This window comes from Lepidochelys kempii, chromosome 7, assembly GCF_965140265.1.
Source record: "Lepidochelys kempii isolate rLepKem1 chromosome 7, rLepKem1.hap2, whole genome shotgun sequence".
Lineage (NCBI taxonomy): Eukaryota > Metazoa > Chordata > Testudines > Cheloniidae > Lepidochelys > Lepidochelys kempii.
The window spans coordinates 50,576,262-50,601,648 of NC_133262.1; the positions used below are offsets into that span (position 1 = coordinate 50,576,262).

At 54.5% G+C, this 25,387-nt stretch overlaps 1 protein-coding gene across 4 annotated transcripts in view; it reads left to right on the forward strand.

Annotated features, from left to right (window-relative positions):
- The window catches only part of BSN (bassoon presynaptic cytomatrix protein), a 465,957-nt gene extending 442,487 nt beyond the window's left edge, over positions 1–23,470 (forward strand). For 3 of the 4 annotated variants that reach the window (XM_073352633.1, XM_073352635.1, XM_073352636.1), the window contains 3 exons: positions 3,574–3,628; positions 17,000–17,097; positions 18,713–23,470. In XM_073352633.1, the coding sequence (XP_073208734.1) occupies positions 3,574–3,614 (41 nt within the window). In that variant the 3' untranslated portion in view covers positions 3,615–3,628; positions 17,000–17,097; positions 18,713–23,470. Of the gene's footprint in view, positions 1–3,573; positions 3,629–16,891; positions 17,098–18,712 lie in introns of all 4 variants that reach the window. The other variant, XM_073352634.1, reaches the window with a different exon arrangement.
- Positions 23,471–25,387: the final 1,917 nt, after the last annotated feature.

A 25,387-nucleotide genomic window follows, 5' to 3' on the forward strand; every position in this document is an offset into this window, starting at 1 on the left:
GTAGATACATTGGAGGGTAGGGATAGGGTCCAAAGTGACCTAGAGAAATTGGAGGATTGGGCCAAAAGAAATCTGATGAGGTTCAACAAGGACAAGTGCAGAGTCCTGCACTTAGGACTGAAGAATCTCATGCACTGCTACAGTCTGGGGACCGACTGGCTAAGTAGCAGATCTACAGAAAAGGACCTGGGGATTACAGTGGATGAGAAGCTAGATATGAGTCAGCAGTGTGCCCTTGTTGCCAAGAAGGCTAACGGCATATTGGGCTGCATTAGTAGGAGCATTGTCAGCAGATCGAGGGAAGTGATTATTCCCTTCTATTCAGCACTGGTGAGGCCACATCTGGAGTATTGTGTCCAGTTTTCGCCCCCCCCCCCCCCCCCACTACAGAAAGGATGTGGACAAATTGGAGAGAGTCCAGCGGAGGGCAAGGAAAATGATTAGGGGGTTGGGGCACATGATTTATGAGGAGAGGCTGAAGGAACTGGGCTTATTTAATCTGCAGAAGAGAAGAGTGAGGTGGGATTTGATAGCAGCCTTCAACTACCTAAAGGGGGGTTCTAAAAAGGATGGAGCTAGGCTGTTCAAAGTCATGGCAGATGTCAGAACAAGGAGCAATGGTCTCAAGTTGCAGTGGAGAGGTCTAGGTTGGATATTAGGAAAAACTATTTCACTAGGAGGGTGGCGAAGCACTGGAATGGTTTACTTAGGGAGGTGGTGGAATCTCCATCCGTAGAGATTTTTATGACCCAGCTTGACAAAGCCCTGGGTAAGATGATTTATTTGGAGTTGGTCCTGCTTTGAGCAGGGGATTGGACTAGATGACCTTCTGAGTTCTCTTCCAACCCTTATCTTCTAGGATTCTATGATTCTATGAATGAGTAACTAAACCATCCTTCGGTTATCTGCCAACACTCCCCCTCCCCCGCAGCTGCATGTCACCAGCACATGTTACTCACAAGGACTGTACATTTTCTTCCAAATCATTGGTAAAGATCTGGAACAGCAGTGAGCTGAGAACAGATCCCCACAAGAACCCCCCCGCCCCCACTGGCTGATGATTTCCTGTTGACAAGCTGCGATGGCTGTCCACCCCACACAGGACTGGAAGGGGTTAAGGTGGCCAGGCAGGCCAATTAGCTGCAGAGGCTGCACCTGGAAGAGGAACTTCATAGCAAACAAATATTTCAGCCGGGCTCCTCGGGCTGGCAGAGAAAGCGCTAACACCCTCCAATGGCTGGACATTGAAGCTGGACAAAGTCAGTCTGGAAATCAGGCTTACATTTGCAACAGCTGGAAGAATTAACCATTGGAGCCATTTACTGGGGTCCTAGTGGATTCCCTGGCACTGTCAATTTCTAACTCACAACTGGCTCTGCTCTAGGAAGTGTTGTGGGGCTGCTCTCTCACCTGGGCCAAATTGGCTCAACCGAGCTTTTCACAGGAACCCTTCTGGCCTTCAAAGCTGGAATCTATATAAATAAACTCCAGTGCAATTCCTGTGAATGAGGTTCTAGAGTAGGGTTGCCAGGCATCTGGTTTTCAACTGGAACACCCGGTCGTAAAGGGACCCTGGCGGCACCAGTTGGCACCACCAACCTGGCCACTAAAAGTCTGGTCGGCAGCACAGCAGGGATCCGGTGCTAAGGCAAGCTCCCTACCTACCCTGGCTCAGTGCGGCTCCCAGAAATGGCCGCCAGATCACAGCAGCCTGTAGGCTCATGGGTGGCCAGGGAGGCTCTGCCCATGCCCCAGGTGCTAGCTAAGCAGCTCCCATTGGCTGGGAACTGCGACCAATGGGAGCTGCAGGGTTGGTGCCTGCAGACAAGAGGGCAGCATGCAGAGCTTCATTGGCTGCCCTGCATCTAGGAGCGGTAAGCGCTGCCAGGACCCCACACCTACTCCCACACTAAAACTCCCTCCCAGAGCCTGCACCCCACAACCCCTCCATACCGCAACCCCCTGCCCCAGCCCTGAGCCTACTCCTGCATCTGAAACCCCTCATCCCTGGCCCCACCCCAGAGCCCACACCCCCACCCAGAACCCTCATCCCCCTGCCCCGCAACCCCCTGCCCCAGCGCAGAGCCCTCTCTCACACCCTGAACTCTTCATTTCTGGCCCCACCTGGAGCCTGCACCACCAGCCCTTTAGTCATACTCCCCATCCCAACCCCCTGCCCCAGCCCAAAGCCCGCTCCCACACCCCAAACCCCTCACCTGTCCTCACCCCAGAGCCCGCACCCCAGCCAGAGCCCTAACTCTCTTGCTCCAGCCCAGTGAAAGTGAGTGAGGGTGGGGGAGAGCGATTGATGGAGGGAGGGGGGGTGAAGTGAGCGGGGGTGGGGCCTCTAGGAAGGGGACAGGCAGGGGTGGGGCCTTGGTGGAGCGGTGTTCAGTTTTGTGCAATTAGAAAATTGGCAACCCTACTCTAGGGAGCAATCTGGATTGTATGGGGTGTGGCTACATTGCAATGAGACCTGTGGCTGGTCCATGTCAGCTGATGCAGGCTCATGAGACTTGGGCTGTGGGACTGGAAAACTGCAGTGTAGACATCAGGTCTCGGACTGGTGGCTAGGCTCTGGGACCCTCTCCCATTGCTCTATTTTGCAGAGAACCATGTTGACTGGGGTTAATCATGCTGCCACGTATTTATTCTTTGCTACTTCTGTCATCCATTCCATGGCTTTGTCCAACCGTTTGCCCAACCCTGTTTGCCTTTTCCAGGTGGTGGCTCAACATTAGCATATGTCCAGTCCCCTGGGTCTTGCCCTGTATATCATCAGAGGGGTAAAGGGAGGAGGGGGAGGTAGGGCAGGCTCAGAATTTCTCCCTATTTTGTTCTTATGTTGTAGATAGTGTTGTTTTACAAACAATCAAGCAATTGCAGAGCCAACCTGGCTGTCACCGAGAAGCCAGGGTTACAGCAGAAAGAGCTAGTGCTAGCATGGGCTGGATGCAGGGAAAGCAGCTTTGCTGTCAGAGCCCAGAGCTGCAGTGGGGTTACCGGGAGCTACTCTCTCACTCCCCTGCAGGCCATACCCTGACCCCAGACAATGCCCAGACCCCAGGGCAACAAAAATGATTAGGGGTCTGGAACACATGACTTATGAGGAGAGGCTGAGGGAATTGGGGATGTTTAGTCTTCAGAAGAGAAGAATGAGGGGGGATTTGATAGCTGCTTTCAGCTCTCTGAAAGGGGGTTCCAAAGAGGATGGCTCTAGACTATTCTCAGTGGTAGCTGATGACGGAACGAGGAGTAATGGTCTCAAGTTGCAGTGGGGGAGGTTTAGGTTGGATATTAGGAAAAACTTTTTCACTATGAGGATGGTGAAACACTGGAATGCGTTACCTAGGGAGGTGGTGGAATCTCCTTCCTTAGATATTTTTAAGGTCAGGCCTGACAGAGGCCTGGCTGGGATGATTTAGTTGGGGATTGGTCCTGCTTTGAGCAGGGGGTTGGACTAGATGACCTCCTGAGGTCCCTTCCAACCCTGATATTCTATGATTCTATGAATGATGATACCTCACAGTGCCATTGCATGCCTCACCGCCCTCTTTTCTTTGCCCATCACAGCGGTGTCAGCATTCGGAAAGAAATTCACGTCGTTCTGGTGAGGAAATGCTGCAAGGTGAGTCACACTCCACTGCCCCGATGCCCCATCCCATGGCCATCCTGATGTATGAACCTTTGCCTCCCCACAGCTACTCTGACACACCAGTCCTCACCTCCCCAAAGCCGCCGCAATGCACCAGCCCTCGTCTCCCCACAACTGCCCTGACGAACAAATCCCACAGCCACCCAACATCCCAGCCAACACCACCCCTCAGTGTGCCAGCCCTTACCTCCTCACAGCCACCCCAAAGCACCAGCCGTCACATCCCCACAACTGCCCCAATGCGCCAGCCATCGTCCCCCACCAGCCGCTCTGATGTGCCAGCCCTTGTATCCCCACAGCAGCCCCAAAGTACCAGCCCTGGCCTCCACACACCTATCCTGATGCGCCAGCCCTCACCTCCCCGTAGCCACCCAGATGTGCCAGCCCTCACCTCCCTACAGCTGCCCCGAACCACCACTCCTCGCCTCCCCACATCCACCCTCAACCACAAGCCCTTCCCTCCCTGTTGCCACCCCGAAGCACCAGCCCTCAAATACCCACAGCCACCCTGACAAGTCAGCCCTCGCCTACCTACAACAACACTGATGCTCCTGTCCTCACCTACCTACAACTGCCCTGACGCACCAGCCCTCACCTACCCTCAGCAACCCCAATGCGCCAGCCCTCGCCTCGCCTTGCCCTGATGCATCAGCCCTTGATTCCTCACAGCCACCCTGATGTGCCAGCCATCGCCTCCCCATAACTCTTCTGATGCGCCAGCCCTGACTTTCCCAAAGCCACACTGATGCACCACCCTCGCCTCCCCAAAGCTGCTCTGATATGCTAGCCCTCGCCTCCCCGATGCATCAGCACTCGCCTTCACACAGCAGCCCCAATGCACCAGCCCGCCCCTCCCCACAACAGCCCCAATGCACCCGCCTTCACATCCCCACAACAGCCCTGACACACCAGCCCTCGCATCCCCACAGCCACCCTGACATGACAGCCCTCGCCTACACATAACCACCCTGATGTGGCAGCCCTCACTTCCCCACAGCCACCCTGATGCACCAGTCCTCGCCTCCCCATGGCCGCTGTGACGTGCCAGCCCTTACCTCCCCACGGCCACCATGATGCGCCAGCTCTCACCACCCTGACGCTCCAGCCCTTGCTTCCCCACAGCTGCCCTAACATGCCAGCCGTCGCTTCCCCACAGCTGCCACAATGCACCAGTCCTCGCCTCCCCACAGTTGCCCTGATGCACCATCCTGTGGCCACCCAATGTGCCAGCCCACACCACCCCCCAGTGTGCCAGCCCTTGCCACCCCATCAAAATCCCAAGGCACCAGACCTCACCTCCCAACAAGTGCCCTGACGTGCCAGTCCTCACCTCACCAGAGCCACCCTGATGCGCTAGCCCTCACTTCCCCATTGCCTCCCTGACACACCAGCCCTCGGACACCATGGCCCCCCCAAAGCACCAGTCATCGCCTCCCCACAACCACCCTGATGTTCACCTCACCTCATCTCCCTATAGCTGCCCTGATGCACCAGCCCTCACCTCCGCATAACTGCCTGACGCACCAGCCCTTGCCTGACCATAACTAACTTGACAAACCAGACCTCACTTCCCCACAACCGCCCTGATGCAGCAGTCCTTGCCTTTCCACAACCGCCCTAAACCACCAGCCCTTCCCTCCCCATTGCCACCCCGATGCACCAACCCTCCCCTCCCCACAATGGCCCCAATGCACCCACTTTCACCTCCCCACAATGGCACTGACGTGCCAGGCCTCACATGCCACAGCCACCCTGATGCACCAGCCCTCGGCTACACACAACCGCCTTGAGGCGCCAGCCCTCACCTATACACAACTGGCTTGATGTGCCAGCCCTCGCCTACCCACAAGTGCCCTAATGTGCCAGCCTTTGTTTCCCCACATCTGCCCTGACATGCCAGCCCTCGCCTGCCTACAGCTGCCCTGATGTGCCAGCCCTCGCCTCCCCACATCTACCCCAACGTACTAGCCCTCGCTTCCCCACAACCACACTGATGCACCAGCCCTCGCCTCCCCACAACAGCCCTGATGCCCAGCCTTCCCCTCCCAACAGCTGCCCCGAACCACGAGACCTCGCCACCCCACAGACACCCTGACATGCCAGGTCTTGCCTCCCCATGGTTTCCCTGATGCACCAGCCCTCGACTCACCACAGCTGCCGTGACACGCCAGCCCTTGCCTCCCCACAGCCATCCCGAAGCACCAGCCGTCGGCCCCCCCATAGTTGCAGTGATGCGCCAGCCCTCACTTCCCCACAGCCACTCTGACACGCCAGCCCTTTTCTCCCCATAGCAGCCCTGATACACCAGACCTTGCCTCCCCACTGCTGTCATGATGTGCCAGTTCCGCAACATACCAGACTTTCCCTCCGCACAACCTCTGAGGTCGCAGCCCTTGTCACCCCACAGCAGTCTTTACGTGCCAGCCCTTGCTTTCACACATCCGCCCTGACGCTCCAGCCCTCACATCCCCACATACGCCCTGATGCACCAGCCCTGGCCTCCCCACAGCCACCCACATCTGCCAGCCCTTGCCTCCCTATGACTGTCCTAATGCGCCAGCCCTCACCTCTCCATAGCTTCCCTGATGCACCAGCCCTCCCTTCAGCACAGCTGCCCTGATGCTTCCCCGCAGCCACCCTCATGCCTCAGCCCTCACTTCCCCATGGCTGCCCTGATGCACCAGACCTCGATTCCCCACAACCACCCTGACATACCAGCCCTCACCTCCCCATAGCTGCCCTGAAGTGTCAGCCCTTGCTTCCCCATAGCCACCCTGATACACCAGCTCTCGCTTCACCATAACCTCCTTGACATGCCAGCCCTGGCCTCCCAACAAATGACCTGACACAACAGCCCTCTTTTCTCCACAGCCGCTCTGATGCGCCAGCCCTTCTCTCCCCACAGCCACCCTGATGCACTAGCCCTCACTTCCCCACAGCTGCACTGACACGCCAGCCCTCACTTCCCCAGAGCCGCCCTGACACGCCAGCCCTCACCTCCTTTCAGCCACCCTGATGCGCTAGCTCTCGTATCCCCAAAACTGCCCTGACACAACAGCCCTTGCCTCTCCACAGCCGCCCTGATGCACCAGCCCTCTCCTACCCACGACCAATGTTCCCTCTAATTTTTGACAGGCCGTGTGTGCAAAAAATTTCTTCTGTGGAAATTTTTGACAGGCCATGTGCGCAAAAAATTTCTGTGTGTATTGTGCTTCTCCGCAAATTTTTGTGAGCGCGGTGTTTTGCCGTGTGCGCTGGCTTTAGGATCTGTGTGCGTACACACACACACACAGCTTAGGGGGAACGGTGCCCATGACTGCCCTGAAACAACAGGCCTCTCCTCACCACAATCACCCTGACACGACAGCCCTCGCCTCCCTGTCCTGATGTGCCAGCCCTCATCTCTCCACAATCGCCCCGAAGTACCAGACCTCGGCACCCCACACACAACCTGATGAGCCAGCTCTTGCGTCCCCATGGCTACCATGATGTGCCAGGCCCCAACTCCCCACAGCTACCGCGACAAGCCAGTCCTCGCTTCACCAAAGCTGCCCTCGCTTGCCAACACTTGCCTCACCACAGCCACCCTGATGCGCCAGCCCACGGCTACCCAACCTGCCAGCCAACACCACCCCTGTATGGCAGCCCTCACCACCTGATCACTGTCCTGAATCACCAGCCCTGTCCTCTCCACAGCCTCTGGGAACCACAAGCACTCACCTTCCCACAGCCACTCCAACGCTCCAGCCCTCCCCTCCCCTCAACTTCTCTGAACCACAAGCCCTCGCCTCCCCATGGCAGCCCTGATGCACCAGCCCTCGCCACTCTACAGCCTCCCTGACACACCAGCCCTCACCTTCCCAAAGCCACACAGACACGCCAATTCCTGCCTTCTTAGAATTGTCCCAGCACACCAAAACTCACCTCCCCACAGCCACCCTGATGCACCAGCACTCACCTCCCCACAGCTGCTCTGATGAGCCAGCCCTTGCCTCCCCACAGCCAGGGCTGGTGCATCCAAGTGGCTGTGGGGAGGGGAGGGCTGGTGCATTGGGGCAGTTTTGGGACTGTGAGGGCTGGCATGTAAGGGTGGTTGTGGCGAGGCGAGGCCTGGAGCATGAGGGTGGCTTTCGGGAGGCAAGGGCTGGTGTGTCAGGGAGATGTGGGGAGGTGAGGGAAGGCGCACAGGGCAGCTGTGGGGAAGTGAGGGCTGCCATGTCACAGTGGGTTCTGCAGAGGGAAGGTCTCGTGCGTCGGGGCAGTTGTGCGGAGGCAAGGGCTGGTGCATTGGGATGGCCAGGGGAGGCGAGGGCTGGCACATCAGGGTGGCTGTGGGGACGCGAGTGTTGGCAAGCAAGGGCAGCTTTGGTGAAATGAAGATTGGTATGTCAGGGTAGCTGTGGGGAGTCGAGGGCTGGTACATCACGGCAGCCATGGGGAGTCAAGAGCTGGCTCATCAGGTTGTGTGTGGGGTGCTGAGGTCTTGTACTTCTGGGTGAGGGAGGTGATGGCTGGGCCTCAGGGCGGCTGCGGGGAGGTGAGGGCTGTCACGTCAGGGCTACTGTGGTGAGAAGAGGGCTGTTGTTTCAGGGCAGTCATGGGGAGGTGAGGGCTGGTGCATGAGGTTGTCTGTGCAATGGCAAGGGCTGGCACGTCAAGGCGTCTGTGGAGAGGCACGGGCTCTTGTGTCAGGGCAGTTTTGGGGGGGCGAGCGCTGGCGCCTCTGGGCGGCTGTGGGGAGGCGAGAGTTTACGCACCAGAACAATTCTAGGGAGGCAAGGGCTGATGTGTCAGGGTGGCTGTGGGGTGGTGAGGGCTGGTGCACTGGAGCGGCCATGGGGAGGCGACTGTGGTTAGGAGAGGAATGTAATTTCAGGGCAGTCATGGGGAGGCGAGGGCTGGTGCATCAGGGCAGGCTCCCCACAGCCGCCCTGACGCGCCAGCCCTCGCCTCCCCACAGCCGCCCTGACGCGCCAGCCCTCGCCTCCCCACAAGCCCCCGATGTGCCAGCCCTCCCATCCCCACAACTGGCTTGACACACCTGCCCTTGCCTCTCCACAACTGCCTTGAGATGCCAGCCCTCGCATCCCCACAACCCCTCTGACGTGCCAGCCCTCTCCTCCCCACAACTGCCATTATGCGCTGGTTGTCACCTCCCCACAACTGCCCCAACGCGCCAGCCCTCGCTTCCCTACAGCTGCCCTGATGCACCAACCCTCCTCTTCTCACAGCCACCCCGAAGCACCAGCCCTCACCTCCCCATAACTCCCCTGAAGCACCAACCCTTGCCTCTGCACAACCGCTCTAAAGTGCCAGCCCTCGCCCTCCCCACAGCCGCCCTGACATGCCAGCCCTCGCCTCCCCACAGCCACATTGACATGCCTGCCCTCGCCTCCCTGCAGTCACCCTGAGGCACCAGCCGTGGCCTCCTCACACCCACCCTTACATGCCAGACATCACACCCCATACAACTGCCCTGAACCACCAGCTCTCGCCAGCCCACAGCCACCCTGATATGCCAGTGCTCGCCTCCCCACGGCTGCTCTGATGCAGCAGCCCTCGCCTCCCCACAACTGCCCCAATGCACCAGTCCTCGCTTCCCTACAGCCGCTCTGATGTTCCAGCCCTCATTTCCCCACAGCCATCCCGAAGCACCAGCCCTCACCTTGCCATAACTGCCAGACACGCCAACCCTCGTCTCCCCACAGCCACTCTGAACCACCAGCCCTCACCTCCACATTACTGCTCTGATGTGCCAGCTCTCGCCTCCCCACAACTTCTCCAATGCACCAGTCCTCTCTTTCCTATAGATGTCTTGATGTGCCAACCGTCGTCTTCCCACAGCAGCTCTGAACCACCAGCCCTCACCTCCCCGCAATTGCCCAGAACCAGCAGCCCTTGTCTCCCCATGGCCTCCCTGACATGTCAACCCTCAACTACCCACAACTGCTCCGACATTCCACTTCTCACTCTCACTTCCCCACAGTCACCCTGACGCACCAGCCCTCGCCTCCCCACAGCCACCCTGAAGCACCAGTCCTCGCCTCACCACAAGTGTACCAATATGCCAGCCCTCGCTTCCCCACAGCCGCCCTGAACCATTAGCCCTCACCTCCCCACAGCTGCCTTGACGTGCCAACCCTTGCCTCCCCAGAGCCGCTTTGAAGGAGCAACCCCCCCCGTTTCCCACAGCTGCCCTATGCGCCAGCCCTCGGCTCCCCGCTACTACTCTGACATGCCAGCCCTTGCTTCCCCAGAACCACCCTGATATGCCAGCACTCGTCTCCCCACAGCCACTCAGAAGCACCAGCCTTCGCCTCCCTACACCTGCCCTGATGCACCAGCCCTCCCCTTCCCGCAGCCACTCCAAGGCACCAGCCCTACCCTCATCACACCTGCCCTGATGTGCCAGACCTCATACCCCTGACAACTGCCCCGAACCACCAGCCTTTGCCACCTCACAGCCAGCCTGACATGCCAACCCTCACCTCCCCATGGTTGCACTGATGCACCAGCCCTCGTCTCCCCACAACTGCCCCAACACGCCAGCCCTCACTTCCCTACAGCCGCCCCAATGCGCCAGCCCTTGTCCCCCCACAGCCACCCTGAAGCACCAGCCCTCACCTCTCCACAACCACCCCAAAGCACCAGTTTTTGCATGGGCTTGGTTTAAGCCATGAGGATACATTTTAAACCTCATAACTATGTACATGAAGTTATAACCTATAACATTACTTTAACAATTACCATAACATCACTATAACAACCATGCGCAGTGCATCATGAACCTTCCGAAGACACCAGACATGACAAACTTTCCATTGGATACTACACAATCATTTTATAAGGATGAACATGGGGGTGCTGGGTGTTCCCCCAACGTACAGAACATCACACCTCCCCTCTTAGCTTACTGCAAGAGGGTTAGTCACAAAGGCAGTTTGTGTTATTGTTCTCTTGGCATCCAGCCATTAAGGCCATGAGGCGGCGTGCCTCAGTTTCCACATTCACACACAGCAAACAAGGTTTTTTATAGTTTCTCTGCTGTGATTAGCTTTAAACCTGTTTACAGGTATTAATTGAAAAGTAGCATTATCACAAGGTTTAACAGCAGTAACAAAATTCTTATCCCAAAACTTAATACCAAAATTTTTAATACGGATGGGTGTTTTTATACTATGCCCTCTGTTCAGATATTCTAGTTTGAGGTTAGTTTATTCATTACCCATGGTGTCCTTTGACTCTCTCGCATGTAATCAGTCACTGGCTTTTCCTTCGCTCCAGTGTTCCCTTCTGTATGAAGAAAGAAAAGGAGCACTTGTGGCACCTTAGAGACTAACCAATTTATTTGAGCATAAGCTTTCGTGAGCTACAGCATGCATCCGATAAAGTGAGCTATAGCTCACGAAAGCTTATGCTCAAATAAATTGGTTAGTCTCTAAGGTGCCACAAGTACTCCTTTTCTTTTTGCAGATACAGACTAACACGGCTGTTATTCTGAAACCCTTCTGTATGGGCTCTTAATTTTTAATCATGTTTCTGGCATTTTGATATCTCAGGGTCTGGCAAGATAGGTGTTCAGGGGGATCCTGCACATTGGCTGGCCCTTTGGGGAGCCATCTCCCAACCCCAGGACTGTACATATTCAGAAAATCCAGCTCCCCTTTTGGGGTTACCCTGTGTTTCCCCCTCCCAGCATTGAGTCCTTCCCTGCCCCCTAGAGGGCTGTGATCTGTGCTCTCTGGGCTAGGTGTGTTTACCCTTTGATCAGATTCACCTTTTCCCAGCAGCTTTCCCATAACTCTTCTCTGTGTTTCACCAGCCTAGGGAAAAACACCCCCTTCTCTGTCAGTTGGGTCATTTGTGCTCTCACAAACTACCACCTGGCAATTTCCTGCTCCCAACTCCTCTGTTATCACAGGCATTGGAACTGCATCTTGATTTAAAGAGACACAGTTACTTTCCAAAAAAGTATCAGAAATAGCATCCTGAAAAATTGGAACCTGGATTGGGGTATCCTCCGCCACCCCTTTCTCTGTCCCTGAGAAGTCAGCTGTGTGACTGCTCCCCTCCAGGAGGTTAGTTACACAGTTCCTTCTCAAAACCTGGGTCACAGCCTGAGTGGCCGGGTGCACAGATGCTGACCCAGCCATCCTCCTAGTGTCCTGGGCATCCTGCCCCAAGTGACTAATGAGGAGTCATTCCTGTACCTCCAGTATTCCTTCCACGGTTTCCTCCTCTGGGCCCCCTCCTAAGACACATTTCTCTGTGCTCCCCAGGTAGGGTTCTATCTCTTGTTCATCTGCAGAACTCTGCCAGCTAACAAATGGGACAGTTTCCTTAATCACTGATAACAGTTCTCCTGCCCCAGCACCTGAGGGCACATTGCTTTCAGCTGGAAAGGAGCTAGTCTCAGCCCTCCCTCCCCCCACACATACTTGGAAGCACCCTACTTCCCTGTGTTAGAGTCACAGGAATCCTCATCCACCTCAGTGGTTTCTGTGATTCCATGCCCCTTCTCTGGGCTCTCTGGGACACATTTCTCTCTGCTCCCTAGAGTCGGTTTTGCTTTTGGTTCAGCTGTAACCTGCTGGCAGCTAACAACCTGGACAGTTCTCTCCCTGGCAGGCATTACATCCCCATCCCTTCCTGATGTGGTGTTGCCTCCAGCTGCAGTGCAAGAGTTGGTCTCAACCACCTTCCCACCTGGAAGCATGTGGTTTCTCCCTGCTGCAGATGAATCAAGAATACTCTCTTCCATTCTCTCGGCAGCTCCTGAGACTTAACCTTTCCCTTGGGGGTCCCAGCATAACACTCCCTCCTGCTTCAGGCAAATACTTTAACCTGAGTTACACGGAAAAAATCATTACCAAAGAGCAGGTCAAATACGAGGTGTTCCATTATCCCCACAATTAAAACACTTTCCAAACCACATGAATTTTAGCTAACAGTATGAGGAATCTGCTTTCACCCACCCTCACAATCTCTGCCATTTGGCCAGGCAACATACTGGCCTTTGGGACCACACTCTGCTTAACCAGAGAGATCTGGGCCCCTGTATCCCTCTGCCCCAAGTATTCCCTGCCATCAGTTTGGACAGCATTAACATGCTCCATATATGGTTCTGCAGAGGCCTCACAAAACCAGTATGATAGGTTTCAATTGCTTGGGGGGTTTCTGTGTTGAGGACAGCAGAACTAACATGAGCTATTGTTTGCCTGCTTCCTCCTAGCACAGGGCATTTATTCCTCAGTTGATCAGTGGAATTACACTGATAGGACCTTTTGGGCTCTTCTACTTTTACAGGAGATTTGGGAGGAGGGTGAGAGGAATGTTTTTGGGTCAGAGAATATTTAGGCTCCCAACCCCCTTCTCTCTTCCCAGGGGCAAAATGGGATCCTCCCTTCCCACCAGTTTGAAACCCTGGACCAGTGATCTGCTAGGTCACTTGAATCCTTGACTCTGGGAGCCAGCCCTACCCTGCTCTGCTCAGAGAACCCCCACTCCTGGGCTGTTCACACACAGCCTCTGGCATGTAATCTGCTCCTTGGTTTGTGCAACCAAATGACACTAGCCAATACCTCTGGTCCCAGACAAAACTCTAGGAACCTCCATCTTACAGTGTCCAGTTATGCCCGCTGGACGCTGCAAGCTTATATGAGTTTGTCAATTTAACAAAGAAATTGATATGTACCAGGCTTGTTATCCCAAGGGGAGTCTCTGCCACACTTCAAACCAAAAGTGCTGCTTCAGTTAGAATAAACAAACAGATTTATTAACTATAAAGATAGATTTTAAGTAATTATAAGTCAAAACATAACAAGTCAGATTTTGTCAAATGAAATAAAAGCAAAATGCATTCTAAGATGATCTTAACACTTTCAGTGCCCTTATAAACTTAGATGCTTCTCACCTTCAGCCAGGCTCTCCCCTTTGATCAGCACTTTAGTCACTTGGTGTGGTGTCTGTAGATGTAGGTGGAAGAGAAAGAGAGATCATAGCAAATGTCTATCCCTTTTATTATGTCCTTTCTTCTCTCTTGGCTTTGCCCACCCACCCCCACCCTTCAGAGTCAGGTGAGCATTACCTCATCGCAGTTCCAAACTGACCAAAGGAAGGGTGGGGGGGTAAATCCCTCGAGAGTCTAACAGATTCTTTTGTTGCTGCCTAGGCCACTGTCCTTTGTTCCTGTGACTCTGGGCTCGGTTTCTCCCATACCTGCCCTGATGAGATGTGAACTACCCCTCTGCTCTTGGAGAGTTTTTGCCTGGGCTTGCTTTAAGTGATGAGGATACATTTTCAGCCTCATAACTATATACATGAAATTGTAACCTATAACATTACAGTAACGTTACTGTAACAACTACTATAACATCGCTATAATAACCGTGCTCAGTGCATCATGAGCCCTCTGAAGACACCCACATGACAAACTTTGCATTGGATACCACACAATCATTTTATAAGGATGAATATGGGGGTGCTCAATGTTCCCCCAATGTACAGAGCGTCACACCTTCCTCTCCCCACAACCACTCTGAACCACCAGCCCTCGCCTCCCCACAGCCTCCCGCATGTACCAGCCCTCGTCTTCCCACAGCTGCCCCGAAGCACCAGCCTTCGCCTCCTCATAGTCCCCACAAAGCACCAGCCGCACCTCCCCACAACAGTCCCAGTGCACCAGCCCTTGCCATCCCACAGCCATCCTGACATGCAAGCCCTCACCTCCCCACAGCCGCCCTGACGCGTGGGCCCTAGCCTCCCCACAGCCGCTCTGATGCACCAGCCCTCACCTCTCCACAGCTGCCCTGACATGCCAGCCCTCTCCTCCCCAGAGCCTCCCTGACATGCCAGCCTTTGCCTCCCCACAGCCACCCGGAAGCACAAGCCCTCACCACCCCACAGACACCCTGATTTGCTAGCTGTTGTCACCCCATGGCTGCCCTGATACACCAGTCCTCGACTTCCCACAACTGTCCCAACACGCCAGCCCACACCTCCTGACAGCCGCCCTGACATGCCAGCCCTCGTATTCCCACAGCTGCCCTGAAGCACCAGCCCTCACCTCCTCACAATTACCTGGAAGCACCAACCCTCGCCACCCCACAGCTGCCCTGACACGCCAGCTCTTGCTTACCCTCAAGGGCCCTGACGTGCCAGCCCTCGCCTCCCCACAGCCACCCTGACACGCCAGCCCTCGTCTCCCCATATCTGCCCTTATGTGCCAGCGCTCCCCTCCCCATGGTCGCCCCAATGCCCCAGCCCTCGCCTCCCCACAATCACCCTGACGCTCCAGCCCTCACCTCCCCAGAGCCTCCCAGATGCTCCAGCCCTCGCCTCCCCACAGCCACCCTGACGCTCCAGCCCTCGCCTCCCCACAGCCGCCCTGATATGCCAGCTCTCACCTCCCCACAGCCACCCTGACGCTCCAGCCCTCGCCTCCCCACAGCCGCCCTGATGCACCAGCCCTCTCCACCCCACAGCTACCCTGATATGCCAGCTCTCGCCTACCCACAACGGACCTGACATGCCAGCCTTCGACTACCCACAGCTGCCCTCACGCACCAGCCTTCGTCTCCCTACAGCCACCCTGACGTGCCAGCCATTGCCCCCTGTAACAATGCTGGTTCTGGCAGGACCCAACTGAGAGTACCAATTCAGGACAAATTGCTTAAATCATGGCAATAACAGCCCAGGGCTGGGGTTCCTTTGCACACCAAGGCAAACCAAACCAGCCAAACAGAGAACACTTTGGTTTTACCCCACTGGCTATCCAGAAGTCATACGAGCAATTCCCTTAGACACTTCAGTTTCCCAGTATCACTACCATTGCCACTCATTATGGGGATGAATGGTTATGAAAACCAATACCCCAGTAAAACAAAAAATGTTCTCCCAATCCCAAAGGACCAAGCCCCAGATCCAGGCCAATATACAAATCAGATCTTACCCAAAAATCATGCTGTTGCCAATCCTTTAGAATCTAAAATCGAAAGGTTTATTCATAAAAGGAAAAAGATATAGATGAGAGCTAGAATTGGTTAAATGGAATTAATTACATACAGTAATGGCAAAGTTCTTGGTTCAGGTTTGTAGCGGTGATGAAATCAACTGGAGGTTCAAATCAAGTCTCTGGAGTGCATCCATAGCTGGGATGGGTCATTCAGTACTTTGTTTAGAGCTTCAGTTTGTAGCAAAGTCCCTCCAGAGGCAAGAAGCAGGATTGAAGACAAGATGGAGGAGCTGCAGCAGCCTTTTATAGTCTCTTGCCATGTGGTCTCCTTTCTTTGTTCCAAAGACAAGCATTCCAGCACATGGCATGAAAAAACCTTTGAGTTCTGTCCATAGGCATGTCCCTGCATTCCTTGCTGAGTCACAAGGTGTAGCTGCCTTCTCTCAATGGGTCATTTGTATAGCTGATGGTCCTTAATGGGCCATCAAGCAGGCTAGACAGTACTGATGCCAAATTGTCTGGGGTGTCACCCAGAAGCATAGCACAAGTTTGAAATACAGACAGTATAGAGCCAATACTTATAACTTTAAATACAAAACTGATACATGAATACAGATATGCTATCTGTATCATAACCAGCAAACCATAACCTTGTCTTAGACACCTTATACAAGATTTGTCCCAGTTTATGTCAGTAACGTCACACTCCGCACAACTGCCCCAACACACCAGCCCTTGCCTCCCCACAGCCACCGTGACACACCAGCCCTCATCTCCCCACAACCACCCTGACAAACTAGCCCTCGTCTCCCCACAACCACCCTGACAAACCAGCCCTTGCCTCCCCACAACCACTCTGAAGCACCAGCCCTCTCCACCCCACAACCGCCCCAAATAACTAGCCCTTGTTTCCACACATCCACCCTGGTGCCCCAGCCTTCTCTACCCTACTATTGCCCTGCTGTATTGGCCTTGCCTGATGTTCCGGACTAGGTGTGTGGGCTTTAAAGTGTCTGAGGAGGATGGGAATGGGTGAGAGCTTCCTGAGCAACGTCTGCAGAGGCCTGGGAATCAGCCCATCCAGCCCCCATCCATTCCCCACCAACCCATTCCCCGACTCCTTGGCCCCCATTAGCCCCTGCCACTTGCCCAAGTCACTGTCCCTCCAGCCACTCACCTGCTCCATACCCCACCAGCTGCCACCCACCATGTGCCCCCTCATTCTCCACCCACTCTCCAGCCCCTGCACACTGCACTGACCTCCCATCCTCTCTCCTGCCCAGTAACCCACCTGCTATTTGCTGACTGCACCGCCCTGCTCAGGCGGGAATTGCCTGGGGGTGCCTCTCATTAGATGCCCCAACCCCCCCACCACCCTCTTCCGCCGACAGGAGGCTGGGAAAGCGGGTGGCGATCTAGTCTTCGCAGTGGAAAAACCTATGAAGAAACCAGTGAATTCAGCAGGCAACGTTGGACTCTGGGTATAACAGTGAGTGCCCCTGGGTACAGCCGTGAAGGTGGGGTCTGCTTGGGGTACAGCTGCAAGGGGGACTGCTAGGGATGCAGCTGCATGAGGGTCTGATGGTACAGCTGCATGGAGGTCAGGGGTACAGCCACATGGGGGTCAGGGTACAGCTGTGAGGGGAACTGCTGCTTTTTGCCTTTTGCAGATTGGATTATGTGGAAATTTAGTGCTCATGAAATTAATGCCCATGGGCAGGGTCAGGCACACAACAAGCTTCCTCCCCCTGCTCTGCCAGTGCCTCTCAAACACCCGCCTTGCAGCCACCAGCTAGCCCAGCCCCATTCCACAGCCCCTGCTAGCCCAGCCCTGGGCTCCCCACTCTCCCAGCTCTGTCGGAGCCCTCTCTCCCAACCCACAGACCTCTGACATTCCAGCCCTGGGCTTCCCCCTCCCCCAGCTCTGCTGATGCACCTCATTCCCAACCCACAGCTCCCTGCTGTTCCTGAAAAGAGTATGCCTGTCGCTGAAGCCCTGTGTGGGCTTTGTGCTGATACCAGAATGCTCATTTCCCATGTGCCATGAGACTCAGTGCATTGGAGAGCAAAATGCCTGAGCACTGAGAAGACACTGGGCCAAGGTGTGGTACATTTGCTGTATGATGAAGCTGGCAGGGCGAAGATGGCTGGAAAAGGGCAGTGCCCCCCAAGCCAGGAGTGGATGGGCCATTTGAGAGGCCCTTGTCCCAGTGAGAAGAACAAAGTGTGTGAGGGGCTCAGCCTATCACTCCCTTCTCTGGGAACCAGACCCTGCCCCATGCCATCTCCTGGGCATGGCAGCCAGGCAGCTATTGCCCTAGGCTGCTCAGTGTCCAGGCTGGCTCCCCCAGCCCTGCTCTCACCAACATTCGCACCCTATGCGGCTGTTCACACGGGTACAGCAGAGGGTCTGACAGGGCAGACTGGTCCCTGTGGTGTGGGCACTGCATAGAATGTAATAACAGTCCCTGCCTGGGAGAGCTGGGAGTGAGAGATGGGACTGCCGGCCCATGTTTCCCCACAGAGATGAGTTGATCGCTCTTTGGCTGCCACTGCCCCAGCACCCTCCCCACCAGCCCTTTGCCAAGGGGGACTGGATGACACTGTAGCTGCTGAATCATGGCATGCCCAGGCCACTCCTCCTGCTTGGAGCATTACCCACTGCTTGGGTGTCTCTGGGCTGCTGAACCCCTGCCTGGCAATGGGTAGCTGAACAGCAGAGCTATGGCAGGAGAGCTGCGGGAGCCTGGCCTGGCTTGCTGGGGAGGTGGCGGGGCTGCAGTGCCAATTTGCAGAGGGTGAAATGCACAGCTCTGAGCCCAGATTTAAGCTAAGGGCCCACTGGGGCTGGGCAGTTCATTGGGTCAGGAGTTCCTCAGCCATCTCCTTGATTGTAAACAGGCTACACACTCCTCCCACTGGCCACTGTGCCTGCAGAGAGCTGTTCCCAAGCTAGAGGACTGTGTGTGCCAAGGGGGGCAGGAGGAGCAGGAGTGATAGCAAAACACTTGGAGCTCTGTCATGGATCAGGGCCCATTGCACCAGGCGCTGCACACACACACAGTTGTCAATGATCTCTCTGTCTCTTTCTGTCTCTCATCAAGCTTTTGAAACCATGGAAACCACTAGGCTGCTTCACAGATTGCAAGGCCAGAAGGGCCCAGCGTGACCTGGAAGGCCGAAGAGACGATGTTGGGTCTCACTGAGCAAACCAGGCCTTTACCTGTAGCAAGCTTCTTCAGAGCCTTGAGGCAGCACTGCAGGAGGACATTGACCTCTTCTTGGCTCTGTGTACTGTCTGGAGCAAGCCATGGGAACACCCACACAGCTTAGTGTCCATCAGGAACATTGCCAAATCATGGGCCTGTACCACAACGTGACTGTCACAGAGGTGCGGTTTGCCCTGCTCTCAGAGGATACTTCTGAGCTTGTGCAGGACTGGTCCCTCCTGTGGTCTCCTTGGGCCGGGGATCTGATGGGGGGACCACTGGCCCATTCTTGAGATTATACACAGAGTTGCTCACTGACTGAATCTTAACTCTAGTTTCTTCATAGGTTTTTTTCCCTCTCTCTGAGCCATGTATGAGTCTAGGGCTGGCAGCTGAAGGCTCCAATCTCCTTCACATTCCAGTTTGCCCCATTGGCCCCTCCGCATGCTCAGCATTCCTGTACTCTCACCATCCCTGCGACGGAAAGTGTTCCACACCCCCATCCGGGGGATTGAGAGAACTTCAATTAGGACCTAACACTGTTTCCTTACTGAGATACGAGGCCATAGGACTCTGAAAGGCAGTGCGTAAACTGGCTGATTTTTCCCAAAGCAGATACTGGCCAGGCATGTCTCTCAGCCGCCCCAAGCCATCCTGAAGCCATTCTAAAGCATTCAAATGGCAGTGCTATCCATTGGTAACATCACACATTGTTTTATGTATGCCCGGGTATTATTTTTATTTCCATAACAGCCTTAATCATTCCACTTTGATTTACATCTATACCTCATCAACACCCAGGGGCTGGGGGTTTCTTGTTTCTTTTTGGTTTGGTTTCCTTTGTATTGAATTCTCTTTCCTTTCTGCTTTGTGCTGAGTTAGCACCCAGGCTGTTGTCTGTAGAAGCAATAGAGTCCAGAAGGCTATAACGAGCACAAGATCAGGAGAGCGCTGCCTCTGCCATTCTCCTTCTTATTACTGTGCAATTCAAGTCCTTCTTAAGCCATTGCATGCTCAGAAAGATGGAGGAGCTACTCACAGCAAAATGTTTAACCTGCGAGGATAAAGTTCCTCAGACCGTAACCCAGGAGAGCAGAATGAAACCAAATGGAAAGCTTGTTTCACCGTAGAGAAATCAGCAAGTGTACAAATATTCTGGTTTTCATTTGTTTGTGTTGTCAGTTTCCTGCCAGTCTCTTGTTCATGCTGAGCATGCTCAAAACAACAGTTCATTGGTGTGATCCATCAGAGCTTCCATCCACCTTGGGTAACCGCGAGCTAGTCTCATGTCTAATGTTCTATGCAATGAAATACAAAATTGAAAAAATCCTGTTAATATTTACTAAGTTCAATGTTCTGTATAAGGATTTAATTGCAACTGTGCTATTGATACTCGATAGTGATCTTTATAGCAAACACCCATGTGTATAACATTTCAATTAGTGGCATGTTTGACCCATCGAGGGACACTTTGCCAAAGGCGTGTGACTGTCCTGTAGTAGAGCATGGCTTGCTACTTTTCTGCATGCTATCATTTACGTTTAACGCTTGCAGTTCTTTGCTTGGAGGATTTTTTTCTCATTGGTTCATCTTCGATGTTGAATGCTAGTAGCAGATTTATGCACTTGTTTTTGATGGCACAGTCCCAGTGTGAAGCAGAACATCCTGCAGCTGATGAGTCTGAGTTCTCTGCCTCTTGCCCTGCAGTGGCTAGCAGGGTCCAATACACAGCACCACCAGGGGTTCCCTGAGATAGACCTTTGTCCAGCCCTGGCCCATTTCAGAATAGGCAAGCAGGCAACAGGTAGGGTGGTGGGGGGAGAGAAAGACAGTATGGAACAGCTCTGGAAATTGGTTTTAGAATTTCTGCACTGAAACCTCCCTGCCCTGCTTTGTGAGGCTGAGAGGTCCCATAGTGGTGTCGGCTCTCAATGCTGCTCCTTCCCGTGACTGAAGAGCCCTGAACAACTACCCCAGGAATCCATGGAGAGAGGACTAAGCATGGCCCAGTAATAGAAAAGCGAAGCAGACTGCCCCACAGTTGCAATGCCCTCCCTGCCAGTAGCCACCTGGCTGAGCCCTGTGTTTTCACAAGCTAGATGAAGACTGTAAAGCCCTTTCAGGCAAGCGGGCATTGCAAAGAGACGGGGCCGGAGCCTTCTCTGTGGCCCTGGGCACTGTGAGCCTGTGGGGACTGGGCAGGACCCGGGGGTGCCCACCACATAACTCATTCTGCAGTGTGCACCAGCTTGGCTGTGCCAGATTGGTGAGTGATCGGCCCAGCCACATTCTCCTTCTCGGATCCCAAAGCACCTCCGTCCAAGAAGCTTGGGCTCTGCACTCTGCTTAGGGCTTGCTGCACTGTCCTCCCATTCTCTCAGCCAGGGGTACCCGAACCTGCCCAAGCCAGGCTTATGTCAGCAGCCTGCCCCAAGGCCAACATTAACTGGGGCAGAATGAATCCACCCTCCCTGTTAGTAGAGAGGTGCCACTGACAGAGACTACAGGTCCCAGTATGCAATGCTCTGTCTTGGAGCTGGAAATGGTTACCACCATGGGCCTTGTTGTCTTGAAAGAGGCACTTCAGCCATCCTTGCAGAACAGCAGGCACCAAGTGATCCCATATATGGTTCCAGGCACAGATGGTTGGAACGAGCACCAGCATCTGCACTGTTCTGGGTCGGGTACCATGGCCAGGTTGGGATCTTGTGCACATGCCAAGACACCCCTGAGGAGTGGCTGGAGCTGCTGCACATTGACACTGGGTGACCTGCCAAACCAGACTCTCTCTGCGTTGCAGAGACCTTCACATCACAGAGGGGAGCCCCCCAGGGCTGTGACACCCATGCTGCAGCTGGGAGGAACCCCAGGCTCTGTAGACAGCTGCTGAGATCCGAGCCGTGAGGCCCTGATTCGATGGAGACCATGGAAAGGAATGGGACCCCCCCCCATTATTGATCGCCATGGGACCCCGGGAGGGTGCAGCTGATACCCCATGTCTGAGGTCAGGGAGCATGGAGGGATGTTGCAGAAGCTGCATGTTTCTGGGATCATGTGCAGGCTCAGAGCAGTGTTCTGCCTGGGCATGGCATGGGGGTGGGTCAGTACTAGCTGTGGATCTGTGCAGATTACTGTGGCCTTGTCTACAGGGGGTGGGTATTTTGACAGGTAGCACTTCTGTTGGCTGCTCAGTGGCTGGTGTGAATCGGACCATTGGGCTCACTCTAGTTCACTGCAGCCAACTGCTTGCAGTGCCATAGTCACTGACTGAGCCTCTGGGTGGTATATCGGCACAGAGGCCACGTTCTGATGGCCATGGAGGCTGAGTTCTCCTCTCGCCATGCAGGGCTCCTTGCTGGAGACTCCGGCACATGGCGGGAGTGCTGGGGGTCTGAGGGGGGTTGCACCATGGCTTCCCAGGTCACATCAGCTCCCAGGATAGAGGGCATCCACTTCTAGAGCTCTTGATGCAGCATCTTTCACCAGCACCACACTCATTGTAAGCCAAGGCCGGCCCAGCACTTGGAGCGTCACTGTCGCTGGGGGATTGGGAGTCAGTCCCTCCCCAGCTGTGCCAGGAGCATTTCCCTCCCACCTCCTGCTTAGGTGCTGCAGCTCAGACAGGAGGCAAAGCCAGGCCCCTGGCCTAGGTGTGCCAGAGCGAGGGGGACAGAGCCCTTTGCCTGGCCAGGCTGTCGGAGAGTGCAGAACAGCAGTCCCCAGGTCAGAGCTTAGCAGGGTTACCCTGCCCAACATGGCACTGCAGACATGGCCACACTGCAGTTGGCAGGCAGGCAGTTAGTCATGGACCAAGTACAGCTGCTGGGCACTAAGCCTGCTGATCTGCACTAGCCACACTCGTGGGCAGCATGGTGCCAGCCCAGCAGGTGATGCAGAACAGAGAGATCTCACTCTCTTAACATCCTGCCCATCCTGGGCATTGCCCAGGTGTGCCCACTCTCAGCCTTGGCTGCCAGGGGCTCGCTTGGGGTACTGGTTTAGGTAGACGAGTCAGCTAGTCCTGAACACAGAGCCTCGCTCTTGGGCTTCTGCTGTTTTGCGCCTTCGAAGGGGGCAGGCATGGCTGTCCTTGCCCCAGGCAGCAGGATGTTCCCCAGCAGCAATGCTCTAGGGCCCTCTAAGGCGATTTCCCCCCAATGACAAGTGCATAGTCTGCATATGCTTCTCCAGGGCTCTAGCTGGGCTCTTGCCCTCCGCTGGTTTGCTCAGCAGTGGCTGAACCAGCCCCCTCCATTTCTGCCATGTAAATAGTTGTACAGTGTGGAATCTCCAGTGGTACTGACAACAAAACCCAGCAAGGCCACGGAGTGCCTCTCGCTGCCCAGCACACTGGCCACACGTCTGTGGTGGGCTCGCTGCGCTGACCACTCTTGCCATCCGCTCCCCGTGCTCACATTCCTGGGGGCTTTCCTTTGCATTGGTTTTTGGAGCGGGGAAGGGGTGCTGTACAAAGCTCAAACAAAAGAACAAATTGCCAGTTGTAAGTGAAATGACCTTGTGAATGGTGTGTCGTCCTGCTGTGCTCTGTGAGAACATGTATTTCAGTGTGCCACCTCCTGTATTGTGACCCCCTCCGAGACGTTGCCCTACAAGGTATTTCTGTGGGAACAGAATAAAAGGACTTGCTAGAAATCAGAGGGTGCCATGACTTGATGTGTACCAAGTGAGATTACACAGCAAAGTGGGGCTGGAGCACACTGAGGAGAGCCGGTCAGCCCAGAAGGTGACAGGCACTAGCAACTAGCAGCTGCTGGATTGAGCTGAATGGGCATGACCAGCAGCACTGGGGTCCCCAGTGAGCAAGTCTGGGTTCAGCCGGGTTTGGTGGAACAATGGCTTTGCCCCCGAGCACAGCTGTGTTCATTGTGGGACAGGTGGGGAGCAGAGTTGCCTGCATCCCTGCTCTGCTGGATCCAAGCCGCAGCCTGATGAGGCTATGTCTATACTACCGCTGTAAGTCGACCTATGTTACGCAATTCCAGCTACCTGAATAATATGGCTGGAGTTGACGTACCTTAGGTCGAGTTACCAGGGGGTCTACACTGCGGGGGGGGTCAGTGGGAGAAAAATGGAATGGGTTACCTAGGGAGGTGGTGGAATCTCCTTCCTTAGAAGTTTTTAAGGTCAGGCTTGACAAAGCCCTGGCTGGGAAGATTTAGTTGGGGATTGGTCCTGCTTTGAACAGGGGGTTGGACTAGATGACCTCCTGAGGTCCCTTCCAACCCTGATATTCTATGATTTACCTTCTCTTCTCATCAGGGGTAGAGTATAGGGGTCAACTGGAGAGCGATCTGCTGTCGATTTCGCAGGTATTCACTAGACCCACTAAATTGACCGTTGGTGGATCGATCTCAAAGCGTTTAGCTCCACTGTAGTGTAGACATATGAGTCACAGGGGACTCTTGGCTAAGGGGCTGGCTACCTGGTTCGAGGAGACTGGCTGTCATGGAGTTACAGGCTGGGTGCTCTGGAACTGCCCTGAATGAAGTCAGGCAGGACTCTGGAGCAGCGTGTCTCCCCTCAGGGCCACTCTCTCCAGGGCAGCCTGCTCGCCTTCAGCACCTCCTGTGTCTGACCTCGGAGCATTCAGCTCCCTGTGAGCTCCCCTACAGCAAGTCCCCCTGGATGGGCCCTGCACACCACTTCACAATCAGCAGTGACTCCGCCAGCCAGCGTAGTGAAACAGAAGCATTCATTAGTTGACAAGAACACAGCGTAGAGCAGAGCTTGTTAGCACTTGTGATCAATTGGATCACAGAAACCCCCTTTGGGACTGCCACTTGATGTGTCTAGACTACCTCTGAGCCTGTTGTCCCTGCCAGCTTGGAACTCCAGTACCTTGCCTGGTTTGAGCCAGGCACTTGGATCTTGCTGCAAACATAGATCCAAGTCTGAACCACGTCCCCGACAAGCTGCAGGCTCAATTGAAAACAGCTTAAGAACTGCTCCTTTCTCCAGCACTCAGATGCCCAACTCCCAATGGGCTCCAAACCCCCAAAAAATCCAATTTACCCTGCACAGCTGTTTGCCCCCCAGCTATTAATACATACTCTGGGTTAAGTAAAAAGTGATTTTATTAAATACAAAAAGGAGGATTTAAGTGGTTCCAAGTAATAACAGACAGAACAAAGTAACATAACAAAACAAGCAAAATAAAATAAAACACGTAAGTCTATGCCTCATACAGTAAGAAAACTGAAAATAATTAATCTCACCCTCAGTGATTTTCAATAGGCCTTTTTTTCACTGAAGACCTTCCTAGTCTGGGCCCAATCCTTTCCCGCGGTAAAGTCCTTGTTCCTGCTCAGGTGGTAGCTAGGGGATTTCTCATTACTGCAGCCACTTTTGTTCTGTTCCACCCCCTCTTATAGCTTTGGCACAAGGCGGGAATCTTTTGTCCCTCACTGGGTTCCCACCCCTCCTTCTCAATGGAAAAATACCAAGTTAAAGATGGATCCCAGGTCAGGTGACATGATTATATGTCACTGTAAGACTTCATTACCTGCTTGCCAGCACACAGGTGTACAGGAAGACTTACAAGTAAATAGA